At 28.2% G+C, this 13,416-nt stretch overlaps 3 protein-coding genes across 3 annotated transcripts in view; 2 read left to right on the top strand and 1 right to left on the bottom strand.

The window, feature by feature from the left end:
* LOC111426018 (acyl-CoA-binding protein-like) overlaps positions 1–13,416 on the bottom strand; it is a 76,450-nt gene that overhangs the window by 38,275 nt on the left and 24,759 nt on the right. The gene's annotated exons all lie outside the window — the stretch shown is intronic.
* Positions 687–4,437, top strand: LOC111425969 (TBC domain-containing protein kinase-like protein). Its single transcript, XM_023060278.2, has 11 exons — positions 687–1,008; positions 1,061–1,319; positions 1,370–1,607; positions 1,658–1,929; positions 1,983–2,256; positions 2,772–2,933; positions 2,988–3,372; positions 3,424–3,695; positions 3,752–3,867; positions 4,008–4,164; positions 4,222–4,437. The coding sequence occupies exons 1-11, from the start codon at positions 786–788 to the stop codon at positions 4,339–4,341; spliced, it is 2,478 nt and encodes an 825-aa protein (XP_022916046.2). The 5' UTR covers positions 687–785; the 3' UTR covers positions 4,342–4,437.
* LOC111425987 (very long chain fatty acid elongase 7-like) lies at positions 7,971–10,980 on the top strand. The gene is made up of 6 exons (XM_023060310.2): positions 7,971–8,095; positions 9,402–9,468; positions 9,630–9,901; positions 9,962–10,124; positions 10,178–10,314; positions 10,370–10,980. The coding sequence occupies exons 2-6, from the start codon at positions 9,408–9,410 to the stop codon at positions 10,604–10,606; spliced, it is 870 nt and encodes a 289-aa protein (XP_022916078.1). The 5' UTR covers positions 7,971–8,095; positions 9,402–9,407; the 3' UTR covers positions 10,607–10,980.

Genomic DNA, 13,416 nt, shown 5'->3' with positions numbered 1-13,416 from the left:
TTAGATTGTTGTTACACTAAAAGTAATTAAACTAAAAGTAGAACTAGAAACATTCAGGTTTAGCCGTTTTAAGAGGGGCATGGCAAAACTAGATCAAAATTGAAAGATTCATTTTGCTAATTCAAAGTGTGAAATAGTGGTTGCCTACTCTCCTCTTAGATTCTGCAGTCCTTGAACAAAGTCCGTTGAGTATTGGTTATAAGGTTTTTTTATCAATTCTATCCTAATTTTTATTAATTTTAAAACAATTCTTTACGATTATCTCGCATTCATAACAAATTCGTTAATTGTAATTAATTTAAATCGATTCTAATTAAGAGAAATAAATTAAAAATATCTTTTTTTGATTTAATCCACTTACCTTGTTTATAATACCCTAGATAAACGAATTTTCAGTTAAATACAGCCTTCTAAACCAATTAAATAAGACTTTTTCCTTAAAAAAACTTAAATTCAATTTCAATTTTGACAAGCACCTGCAATATTTGAATCATAATCACCATGGTAACCGAGTCAAGTTTGATAACCTAAACATAATAAAATGCTGTTTTAACCGTTAATATTTCGCTTTATATTTTAATATTTATTTTATTTTATATCTTTTTTTTGACCTTGGTCCTTGAACAATAAAATTATCAAACAGTTTATCATAACCTTACTTTTCGAGCTACCAAAACCTGACCAGATAGACAACCACACATACACACATAACCTTACTTTTTTAGGAATTAAGTTATAGATACAAGAAAATATTTTGATTTACTAATTTAAAATAGAAATAAATAATGGTTCCTGATAAATTAACAGTTTGTCAAAAACTGAGCCATCCTGAATTACAATTTGGTGCAATAACCTTTTTTGCAAAGCCCCACAAAGGTGAAAGTTGTGGTAGTAATGGGTTACCTTTAACCCCAAATTCAATAATAATTTATGGAAGATCTCAGCGTCTTAAAACAATTAGACACCCTAATTTATGTCAGTATTTAGATACTATTAGAGGAAGTCATGGTAAGATAAACAACAACGAAAAAGTTCCAACATAAATATGTTTTTGGTTTAGAAAGAATAATAGTTGTTTCACAATATTGTGGTACACCTCTATCTGATTTTTTGGGAAAACAGTGTTTCAAAGAAATTGATATTGTTCAAATTGTTTATCAAATTTTATGTGGATTAGATAAATTACACTCTGAAGGAATCGTTCATCGTTATTTGTGTACCCAAAATGTACTTTTACAAGAAAATAATGATGTTAAATTGTTTAATGGTGGAATGTATCATATGACGAATGAGGGAAAGCTTGTATCATTTCCATTGATGTAAGTTTTATTTCTTTCTGTTAATGATTTTAATTGATTCTTAAATTTAGACAACCAAATTATGCAGCTCCTGAAGTGTATTTACAAAAATCAGAAAATGCCAAATCACATAATTCATCAGACTTGTGGTCTTTGGGGATAATATTGGTTGAGTTGGTTCTAGATAGGGTTTTGTGGATTAATTTAAAATTGGGTCAAAAAATTAAAAAAGTTTTAAGTTTAGCACAATCAACCAGTTCTGTTTTTGAAAGAATTGCAAGAGAACACAATGCGTTTAATGAATATCAAGTAATTAATAAATAACATTCTTTGACATTATTTAATTTAACACATTTTAGAACACTCCTTTAGAATTAAAACAGATAATAAATGAATGTCTTAATATTTTTCCATCAGAACGTCCTTCAACTAAAGAATTATTACAAAAAGAGATTTTTAACGATCTTAATAATAAAATAATCCCTCAAAAAAGTAAAGTTTGTAAACCATATGAAATCTTTACACTTAAAGAATTTTATCATTGGTGGCAATTAACTGGCGGTGACGTATTTTTAGAACTAAAAAAGCGTGGCCTTTTAAGAAGTGGTCCACCTATTTTATCATTGCCTCGGTAAATAAATAAACAACCAAAAGATTTGTTTTTAATTTTTTTTTAATTTTTAGTTTAGTACCGATTGAAGGCAACGTTTTGGGGCAAGACAGAAATTTCGCCGTACTTTTTGATCCAAGAGTAACCCCAATGCCCTTAGACACTTTACATGAACGTTTAGGAAATATTCCAATTTCCGGATTTTATCCAATTATCTTTTCAAAATCTCACATAATCGCTCGTTCTGAGTTGGATGCTTATAACGTTTCTGATCTACCTTTAGTTATTAAGGAAAGAGATCCTGAATATCAATTTCATCGTATTATTTTATTAAGAAAATTATTACATGTAAGCTTTTTATTGTGTATTATATAAATTACGTGTTGATATAGGAACTTGAAAAATATCATTTGTACATACATGTTTAAGTTAAACAAATATTTATTAATAATTTTGATTTTAATATTGTACAGGTGTCTCACGTAAGCGGAAAAGTACATAAATAACATTAAAATTATTTGCTGCTTACGTAGGACACCTGTGTATGTACAGGTGTTTCTGTAAGTTGTGGCATAATTTTAATATACAAATACTAAAGTCAAAATGATGACCATTTGTGTAAAAATGTTTGGTCCAAACCCATAAGTGGTTAAGATATAGGCCATCAAAGTTCAGAAATTTTGAAACATTTTCTTAAATATTTTCAATATGGTTTGTCTTAGAAAGATAAAATTTGGCAAACAGTGCAATGCTATCATGAGAAATCGAAAAAACTATGCCACAACTTACAGTAACATCCTGTGTTTATATTTCTCCCTTAAATCAACACCTTTTTAATATTTAGTATTAATTATTTTATGTAGGGATATCCATATACACGAGATTTAATTATAAACCAATCTTTAGTTGATATTCCTCCGCTTCTTAGAGGTGATATTTGGGCTGCTCTTTTAAATGTTCGCGGAAATTATGAACATGAATATATGAAAATTGATAAGGATACACCAACAGTTACTGATCGCCAAGTAAGATTACATGTTTCTAACTTTTTCGTTATTAATTAATTTTTTTTAATACAGATTGAAGTTGATATTCCTAGATGTCACCAATATAACGAACTGCTGTCTTCAGCGGAAGGTCACAAAAAGCTGAAACGTATTTTAAAAGCTTGGGTTTCCAAAAATTCCCAATATGTTTACTGGCAAGGTTTGGATTCGTTAACAGCGCCGTTTTTGTATTTAAATTTTAATGATGAAGCCAAAGCTTTTGCTTGTTTATCCGCATTTATTCCTATATATTTGTACAAGTTTTTCTTAAAAGATAACTCGGCGATTATTCAAGAATATTTAGCCAAATTTTCACAATTAATCGCATTCCACGATGCTCCTTTAGCAAACCATTTAAACGATATTAATTTTATACCGGAATTATTCGCGATTCCTTGGTTTTTAACTATGTTTTCTCGTAAGTTTATTAAATATAAAAAATTATAATTTTTACATAAAATAATTATAGATGTATTTCCACTACACAAAATTCTCCATCTTTGGGATAAACTACTTCAAGGTGATTCTTCATTTCCACTTCACGTTGGTTTGTCCGTTTTAACTCAATTGCGATCACGTTTATTGAGCTCAGGATTTAATGAATGCATTTTGTTATTTTCTGATTTACCTGATGTTGATATGGAACGTTGCGTTAACGATTCTTTAAGAACTTATAAAAGTACGCCGAAGAGTTTAACAGTTCGGGAACATCAAAATAAAGAAATTGAACATCTTGATTTTGTAAGCTAAAATAATTATATATATACAGTTTTTGTTTAAATATTTTTTTTTTAAAGGAACCAAGTACGCATTTTAACGAATTATGTTTAAGAATATACGTAAAGGATGTTGTTGAGTTGATAAGGAGTGGTTGTAGAGATATTTTCTGTATTGACATAAGAAGTTCTATTGAGTAAGAATCTAGTTATTTTAAATCGTGTGTTCAATGATTTTATTTTGTGTTAAATCAAGTTTATCAAATCCTAGGTGTAATTTTATTGAACACACGTTTTATTTATTACTTGTTTTTGTACAAACATTGTTTTCTTTTAGATTTAATCGTTGCGCTTTAATAGGAAGTGTAAATATTCCTCATACTTTAGGAAATGATCCCAATTTAGAAGCTTTAAATGTTCATAACGTTCATGTAAAGGCAAACAGTTGTAAAGCAATTGTCATTGTTGGTTATGATGACGCAAGCTCAATGCAGGTTTGTAGAGAGTATTTTAATGCTTTTAAGGTGATTATTTTTTTTTAAATTTTATAGTTCGCCGAATTATTGTTAAAAAGCAACATAAACCGAGTTTGCGTATTAAATGGAGGATTTAATGTTTTACTGCCAATATCACCTACAGTTTTAACACCACAAGGCCAATTATCAATTTAAATGCATTTTGATACATTATTAATTTTTATACTATTATACTTGTATTTATTCATATTTATTGTTATCCTAAAATAAATTATACTAAAATAAGCTTGATTCAATGTAGTTTTAAAGAACCTCAAAATGGATAAATAAATCTCTAATATGAGACAATATCGCATGAGCAATATAATTTGTTAATGCAATTACGATTCTATTTGCTATGAATTATATTTGTTAAACAATTTAAAATTTTCTTTTCAACAAGAAGTCTATGTTTATTTATTCTAATTTTATGCCAAGGCGGCCATAAAAAAGGATGATCATCTCTCATCATTCAATTATAGCCTGTAAATTAAACAGCAATTCAATAATGTTAATAGACTATAAGATATGAATAATGTATCAATGAAATTATTATTACGATTCTGTAACGTTGACTAAAAAAGGTTGTATAGGATGAGTTGCCTCTGCTACATTTTTTATGTAAATTGCTGAATTTTTCTAGATCAAGCCCATTTAACATGATTGTTACTGACAGCATGTATAAGTTATAGTTTTATAAAATGAGGGTATATTAAAAGACCTAATAGAATATATAGATTGAATGGTTACAATGTATTCAAGGATTCAATTACAAACGTTATAAAACTATTGGAATATTTAAATGGACTTGATTGACATAGAAATACCAATGACCGGAATTAGAAATATAAAACCAAAGTGATGCTGATATAGTAGGAAAAAGTAGACGATCTTTTTAAGTTCAAAAAAATTTAGAAAGGAGAAATTCATAGAAGTGGAATCTGTTGAACTAATTTAATTAAATAATCAAATGTAGAGAAACGAGATAAAAATAGATAAACAAACAAAAAGGGACAATCTAAAAATAAATAAAACATGATACAATCCGGGACTTGTAGAAGTCATTAAGAGACAAGCAGAGACAATAATTGAGTACTTATGACCTTGCCATCCTTTGAAAATGTGTAAATTTACTGAGTGTTGTAATGAAAAGAAAAAGTTGTTACAGAAAGATGTATTGAGCAAGATACGTGATATGGTTATAATCTTTTAAAATTGGATCCATGATTTTACCCAGATACTTCTATTTTTATGTTCAAGTGGATCTTAAAGTTTTTATTTCTTTTCTGTTTTTCGTGGCAAATCCGTGACTGAACTAAATTTTGCGGACCCCAAAAGTTTAGAAGTATTTAAATACAAAAGTAACACTTCTCATACACTCTCAAGCAAATACTTGAAATCTTACAAATCAAGAATCTCAAGAGTTAAGATCTCTCTTGGCATCAATCGATATCTGGAGTATATTGATTGATGCCAGGAGAGAGTCCTTCTTACAAAATTACCCAAGTAGGTAATGTTTGAAATGGTACTGCCTTATCTGTATTTTACCATACCTACCTACATTATATTGTTGCGTGTAATAATGTTTAGATTCTTGCCAAATTTTGTTATATTTAGAGTACTTGTAAAATTGTTAGATATTCTTTAAACTTTAGTTTAGCATTAATTCCAAATCACATAAAAATACAACCTGTTAATTACTATAATTATGCAGATTTAATAGTTATAAGAAAATGATAACACAGATTCTAAAATTTCGATTAATAAACTATACTAATCGGTGTACTTAGCAATGTAAATTGTATACCAACGCGAATTAATAAAGCTTTATAACATACATCTTAATGATTGCCGTTAGAACGTTTTGCTGTAAAACAACCATTCATGTTCAACCAGCATTAGATCGGCAACTACAACTTAACCGCAGCCTTCTGTATAACATTAATTTCTTCGTAATAGTCACCGATGAGAGTAAATCAATAATCACATTAAACCACAAATACATTTAGTGTTGATGTTTATTATATCTTGTTTTGTTATTCTAGGCATGTACGATACACATTAAATCGATTTCGTGTAAGGTCTTGATTTGTCCACTTTATCGCGTGTGCTAATGCCTCACCTAAGGTTATGCTAATGCATGTACAATGAAAACCAATATGTGAAAATGCATCGTAAATTTAATAGATACATATTAAAACTTCCTAAGTTAACGGCAATAATTGTGTTCATAATGTTCTATAACAAAATTGTTTATACAAAAAGGAATTTGAGGAAAATCTTTATTATGAAGATGATATATTTGCAATACTTAAAATGAAGGTTAAATTTGTAATCATTAAATAATTACCAATAATAAAAAAAAAATTTGTGTTTTATGAAAGCCCGCAGAATTGTATGACCAAATAACAAATACTAATATTAATTTAGTTATGAACACGGAGAATACAAACAAGAATGTGATGTGAGAAATGTAAGCGTAGACGTCTAAGTGCGAATGCTCACTCATTTACAATCTGATGGAACGCTATTTCTACGCCAATAGCTATAGTTTGACGACCAATAATATTTTAACCTCCTTTTGGTTTAATTAGAGAAAGTTGTAATGGAATATGTTGTACGTCTAAAATTGTTTAATGCGTTTTGGATACTTCAATAGATAATTTGGATTTAAAATTTAACAAATAAATGATTTCTTAGAAACGATAATGAGGTACACTTTATTGTCAAAGAATAATTTGTTTGTGCAAATTTAGCATTCATTGAATATGTCAAGATATATGAATTATTGTTATATGTATTTCTAAAACATAACATAATTTATTTAATATTATATTTATAAGAAAATAGTTTATGTAAAATAGTAGTAATGTTGAGATTGAATAGTGGGTATGTCCTTGGTATTTCTTAATGACGTGGGTTTGTCTATTCAAATTCGAATTGTTTGAATTTGTATAAACGCAAATATTCGGTACCTACAATTTACTAATAATCTTCATTTTTTTCTGATAGTTAGAATTCATTTTTTCAGTGCTAATTAATCTTTGAGTTTTTTCCCTGCAACATTCTTTGGAGTTGTTAGACTTAAATTTTTGCATTGAAGTATCTTTCTATTCATCCTTTCTTTCTTGCTACCATATATAACCATTTTCATCAATTGTAAACAAAGTAGAACGAAAACGAAGTTTATATATATAACTTTTACATTATTTTTCTATGTATTAAGATTAGTTGTTGTAATTATAGAGGTCATATTACGACAAACATTTAATGTTTATTTACGATAAAACTGCATTAACTTAACTTGCTTTTAGTGTTACTTTGATAAACCATGATTTAAAAAAAAGATATTTCGTTTTTAAACGATTAAAACTAAGTATTTTGTAATGAGCTTCCGCAACAAACTGCTATTAATTCGGATTAAGATAAAAAAAGATATTCAGAACAGAATAATAACAAAGGATCACGTTTCTTCTGGAGTGTCTGTCATTATTTTAACATTTAGGAAGAGAGTTTTTATAATTATTTCCTTTCCATACCTTATAACTGCAATTTCACATTTTTTGTCACTTATTAAAATTTTTTTTGGTAAAATGGAAAAAATAATAATTAGAAAATAATTTTATAATTTTGTCATTTTATTAATCTCAATAATCGATATAATTATTGTTAAGTTCACGGAAGACGTTTTGTATTAATTTCCCTCCCCACTGAAAAGGTGAAAGGTGGGAAACACCTCCGTTGATACATCAGAACTTTTAAAGGACTTACATCGGTCCAAAATCGAAACAGTTGGTGATTGGAAAGCCAGAAAGGTTTGGGTCATTACAACCACCATCCATTTAGTGAAGTGTTGATGATTTTAAATATCTATTAGTAGAGTATTCAAGAACCAAAGAAGAAAAAACAGGTAAAGCTTCGTCAAGTAGTTAAGAATTTTATAAAAGTTTTAAAATATTTAAATTTTTTATTCGAATAAACGATTTAAATTTGAAACATTAAACTGTAATTTTAGTTAATTTTTTTTAATGGTTTTACGTATTAAGCCCAAATACTTTTATAAGTCAGTTCAAGAATAAGAATCTGAGTTTACAAGATGATATATCGTCTTATTCATTTTACTCTGATATCTCAGCTTACGATCAATTTGATGGAGAGTCGCTGGAAACGAACCGGAACAAGACCTCGTTTAAGAAGTCATTTTAGCGAGTTAACAATAGACAATTTCTCGTTGAAGTAATAAGTTTGCACGTGAAAGTAGTAATTATTAAACTACTTTAAAATTATTACAAATTTAAACTATACTTTAATACAGCTTTATGAATTTCACCAAACTAATTATTTTTGTTAACAATTTGGTGTAATTCTCAAAAAGGATTAGCTTTCCAAATTCGTTTAAGAATTAAAGTTGTTTTTGGAAAAAAATAATAGCTCATCTAAGTGTAGTACATAAAAAAGCACTTTTAAATTAACCCACGTTTTTTCAATTAATTACTCAATTTATATTTATTTTTAAATGAATCATACTTATCAAGTACTTATCCAGCACTTATCCACAAAATTAGATGAACTACGTTGAATATAAATTAATCATGAGCAATTATTGAAAAAATCGAAAAATGTTAATTATTTGGATTTTTTGTATGTGATACCAAATATTTGAACTAATGTTTAGATCATTGTATAAAATACAATGAACGGAAATAAATGTAAACTAGAATATAAAATAATATGGTTCATTGTTCATTGTCTAACAATTCGATACTTTTTGAAATGAATGAATGTAAATTTATCTATCACGGCTTAACTGCTATCTAAGCACGTAAACGAAGTGAAAAGTAAAATTTGCTGCATAATTAAATAATGTTAAGGTATTCGATTATGTTGTGTCAACATTTACATAAAATATACAGTCAGTTTTCCGACGAATAGTATTTATAACGGAAGGAAAAAAAATTTTTAATAAAAAATTAAATGATTATTAGAAACCGTAAAGAAAGTGATTTATATCAAATTCTGGGTCACAAAACCAACCTCGTGAAAGAGGTGCCGTTATTTTGACATCAGCAGGTTTCGTTTCTCCTCCGATAATTGCGGTATATTTTGGACATACTTTCTCTTTTCGTTTCTTTTTTTTTTGTATATATGATGAATTTTCTTTTTCGATCAGCTATGTTTAATGGATTAAAATAGCGTTTTTATTTTTGATTTTGCAGGTCAGTATGTCGTCCTTTATGCATATGATGGTCGACAATTACAATGAGGTCTTGGATGCGAAGAAAGGTAATTACACATACGATTTGAACTGTTTTGTTAATTAGATTTTGCCATAAGTGTTTTAATGACAGCCATTCAATGCTTATATCTTGGTTAACTTTTACGACCTGAATGCGGAACTGTTTTAATATTCGATAAATTTTATTTTTTTATTTTTTATCTTTCAGATCCTTTAGTAGACAGTTGGCTCTTTATGAAATCGCCGCTTCCTGTAGTTTCCATATTAATTCTTTATCTTTATTTCGTATTATATCTTGGACCGAAATTAATGAAAAATAGAAAACCTTTTGATTTAAAAAATTCTCTTATAGCATATAATGCTTATCAAGTAGTATTTAGCCTTTGGTTGTGTAGTAACGTAATGATTTTTAAAGAAGGAATTATGTATAATATTGTATCTAGTTGCTCAACTTCGGAATCATTTCCTTATAAATTACAGGTAATGTTTAATAATTTTGTTATAGGTATTTTATTAAATGGTAAATTATGTTTTAAATAGGTTTCAACAGCAGCTTGGTGGTACTTTTTCTCAAAAATAGTCGAACTTTTGGATACTGTCTTTTTCGTTTTAAGAAAGAAACAATCTCAAGTTACGTTTTTGCACGTTTATCATCATTCGATTATGACGTTCTTTTCGTGGTGTTATCTAAAATTATTACCAGGTAATATTAAAACAATTACTTTATAATCTTAACTAATTGCATTTGTGTTATAGCTGAACAAATGATATTTATTGGATTTTTAAACACTTCCGTACATATTGTTATGTATTCTTATTATTTAATCGCTGCTTTAGGACCGCAATATCAAAAATACTTATGGTGGAAGAAGTATATGACATGGATTCAGTTGGTGAGTATAAAAATAGTAATTACATTTTCCACGTTTATTCTCGTTTTAATTTTAGGGTCAATTCTGCATTATGTTAGCATACCTATCTGCACTTGTTATTATGGATTGCAAGTTACCTAAAGCCTTAACCTTTTTCTTTGTTGGAAACGTTGCCATATTTTTATATTTATTTAGTGATTTCTACAGAAAGGCTTATAAAAAGAAACCAAAATTGATTGAAAACGGCACCCATAGCGATCCCAAAAATATAACGACAACGTTAAAAGAAAAGGATGGATTAAAAACTAATTAATTTAATTAATATTATATAGAATTTAAGGGAGTCTTTCGGTTACTTTTAAAGAACGAGTAGATAGGTGATTCAAAATGATATGGTAGGATTTGAATGACTCTTGTTGGCGTTTTGCTTCATGTAATTTCAAGTTAGTTATCAAATTTTGAATTATCCCAGTATGTTTAGAGAGCAAAGACAATTTTTTTTAATATTTGCTAGTTTTAAGTGGTCTATTGTGTTGTAAATATTTTTTTAAAATAAAATAAAATTAGTCATACATATTTATAATTTAAAAGTTAGATATTATTATTTAAAAAATACTTTGTGAAATATAGATATGTTACACTATATCTAGTAGGGTGTTGTTAAAAATAATAAATTATTACAATTTAGTGCTTTATCTTTATTTTTTAGATTTTAATTTTGAAATTTACTTAAACTTAACAGAAACTCCGTTGGGACTTTGTCATCAGAAATATCGTTTTCAGAAATTGCGAAGATCTAGATTACCGAGGCTTTTTTTTAACAAATCTTACCGATGTTAATCATAGTGTATTGTAAGAAAGAAGAGCTACCTTACAGGTTAACTTTCCTGATTTTATATTTTCACCATTGTTACGTACCCTTTTTTAATTGTGTAAATAGCCATAATTAACATGCCCAATCACTCCAATTAAATCCAGGTACCATATTATTAAAATTATATACCACTAGCACACAATGACAAAAAAAGGTTGTTAACATCGACTATATAATTACAGATCGAGAGACCGTCCAACGTTCAAAGATTTGATACAACAATATCATGTACACATACGTGTATTTAACTTACGCAGTAACGAGAGGATTTGTAGGAACGATGACGCGCTCAAAGTTGCGAGAACCATCAATTTGCATCGTTAAAATCGTTGGCGATTTAGTAAACATTTGGACAGAAATCGTTGGTAACTGACTTTGTTGGTGGCTTTAATAGATATGTCTACATAGAACAGTTAGAAAATATAAAAGAATTATAAGCCGATGTGTTTTGATACTACATGTTTCTCTTCATTTAGATTACGAAATATAAATAAGTATTTACATGTAACAGTGTCATATGAGCAACATGTAAAAATACATTTAGAAATGCGAAAAAAACTAAATGTTTTTCCAAACATTTTGACATAGTTAAGAAGGGTTAAAAAATTGGTGACACAATTTTCGTAGGTTTAATTGTTCTTGTAGTTTACTTATGGTCGATTTTGTAATTAAGTGGGTATTAAATTAACATTGCCGTTAGGCCGTTTTTATAGAAACACAAAAAAAGGTGTCTGTCAATTGTACACAAGAATGTAGAACTGTACTCAATAAATGTATTATTTGAAAATAAAATGTTTAAAAAATTTTCCACACGACATTAGCATTAGGTGACATCATGTTGTAATTAAAGATTTGCATCTTAAATTGTGTAGCGCTATTATTTATAAAGCACAGTATTTCGTGAATTTGATATCTTTTGATGGTGTTTACATTAAGTTAATTTTGATATGTGTCTAAATGTTTCTTCCTCTTGTCGGCAATTCACATCTTTTTCTTGTTGACTCACATTCCCCAAACATTATAGACATTGGTTTAAGTTTGAATGCGTCTTTAACTATTAAATTAACACCTACATAGAAGTGTTATTTTGGTATTTCCATTTTTCTGCAAACTTCTAAGAAATTTTGTATTATTTGTTTGGTGTAATATATCTTGAGTGGCCTTGTTTCTCCTAACATGACGTATTCGCAGCTTAATTATTTTAAAGGTTTAATAAAAAAAAAGTAGTTTCAAAAAATTGAATGAAATTAAAGGTTTAATTATGCGCGTTTAATAAACCAAAAAAGTGAAATTAAAGGTAAACCTAATAACTGATAATGATATAATAGTATATAATAGCTATTATAATAATTTAAGGTGTAAGAATTCCAATTTTCTATAATTGTAGTCATAATTTGAAAAAAATAAATTCTGATTTTAATTCTGTTAACGGTAATATTAAAATCGATTCAGATTTGAACTCATCTGCATAATAAAATGTATAAGATAATAAGAACCAAAAGAACACACTCAAACTTATTCCACGAAAGGAGTTCATTAGATTTATGGATTATATTATTCCTACGCCATTGAAATTAAAATATGGGAATAGTACATAATGATCGTTTGATTTAAAATATGTGTACATGATGGTTAACACTTCCGCTCTCAACCAACAATCAAGGAAATAAGATGGAACCCAAATGGAACGGCTTTAGTTGCATCCCGTCATGCAATTGATTATGGCCAATTACGAAACAACTGGAGAAATTTAAATTGAACACCATCTATTTGATTAACCTATCAGATTTGTTGGAGTTTTCGAGATGTAACAAGATTTATCAAAATTTTACAAAAAATGGCACAAATCTTTATTTTCATCGCGAATGTTAAAGATAGGTACATGGTGTAATTGGAAAATTATAAAGAAGAAGAATCTCATTTATAAATACTATTAAGTAGTTCTAGTATTAAAACTTTCCTAGGTTTTTAGCGATTTGCAGCTCCATAGAAATGCTTGGGAATCTGTACAGAGGTCATTTCTAGTATCTATCTAGAGCAACTAGAACTTAAAAGTCTTTAACATCTCACTCTGTGGTTGACTTAACTTAATTGTTCATCAATAATTCATTCTCCTACTCCTTCTCAGTTTGTGAAGTACATAAAATTGTAATCAAGAGTATGTTCTCTAATTTGGAAGAAATCACTGCCTCATTTTTCAATTGAACGTGGTCTAACAGTTTGACCATGTAGCTTTTCAGGTGTACGGT

This window comes from Onthophagus taurus, chromosome 2, assembly GCF_036711975.1.
Source record: "Onthophagus taurus isolate NC chromosome 2, IU_Otau_3.0, whole genome shotgun sequence".
NCBI classification, from domain to species: Eukaryota; Metazoa; Arthropoda; class Insecta; order Coleoptera; family Scarabaeidae; genus Onthophagus; species Onthophagus taurus.
Note: the sequence above shows the minus strand (reverse complement) of the source record. Positions and strands in the feature narration are given on the sequence as shown.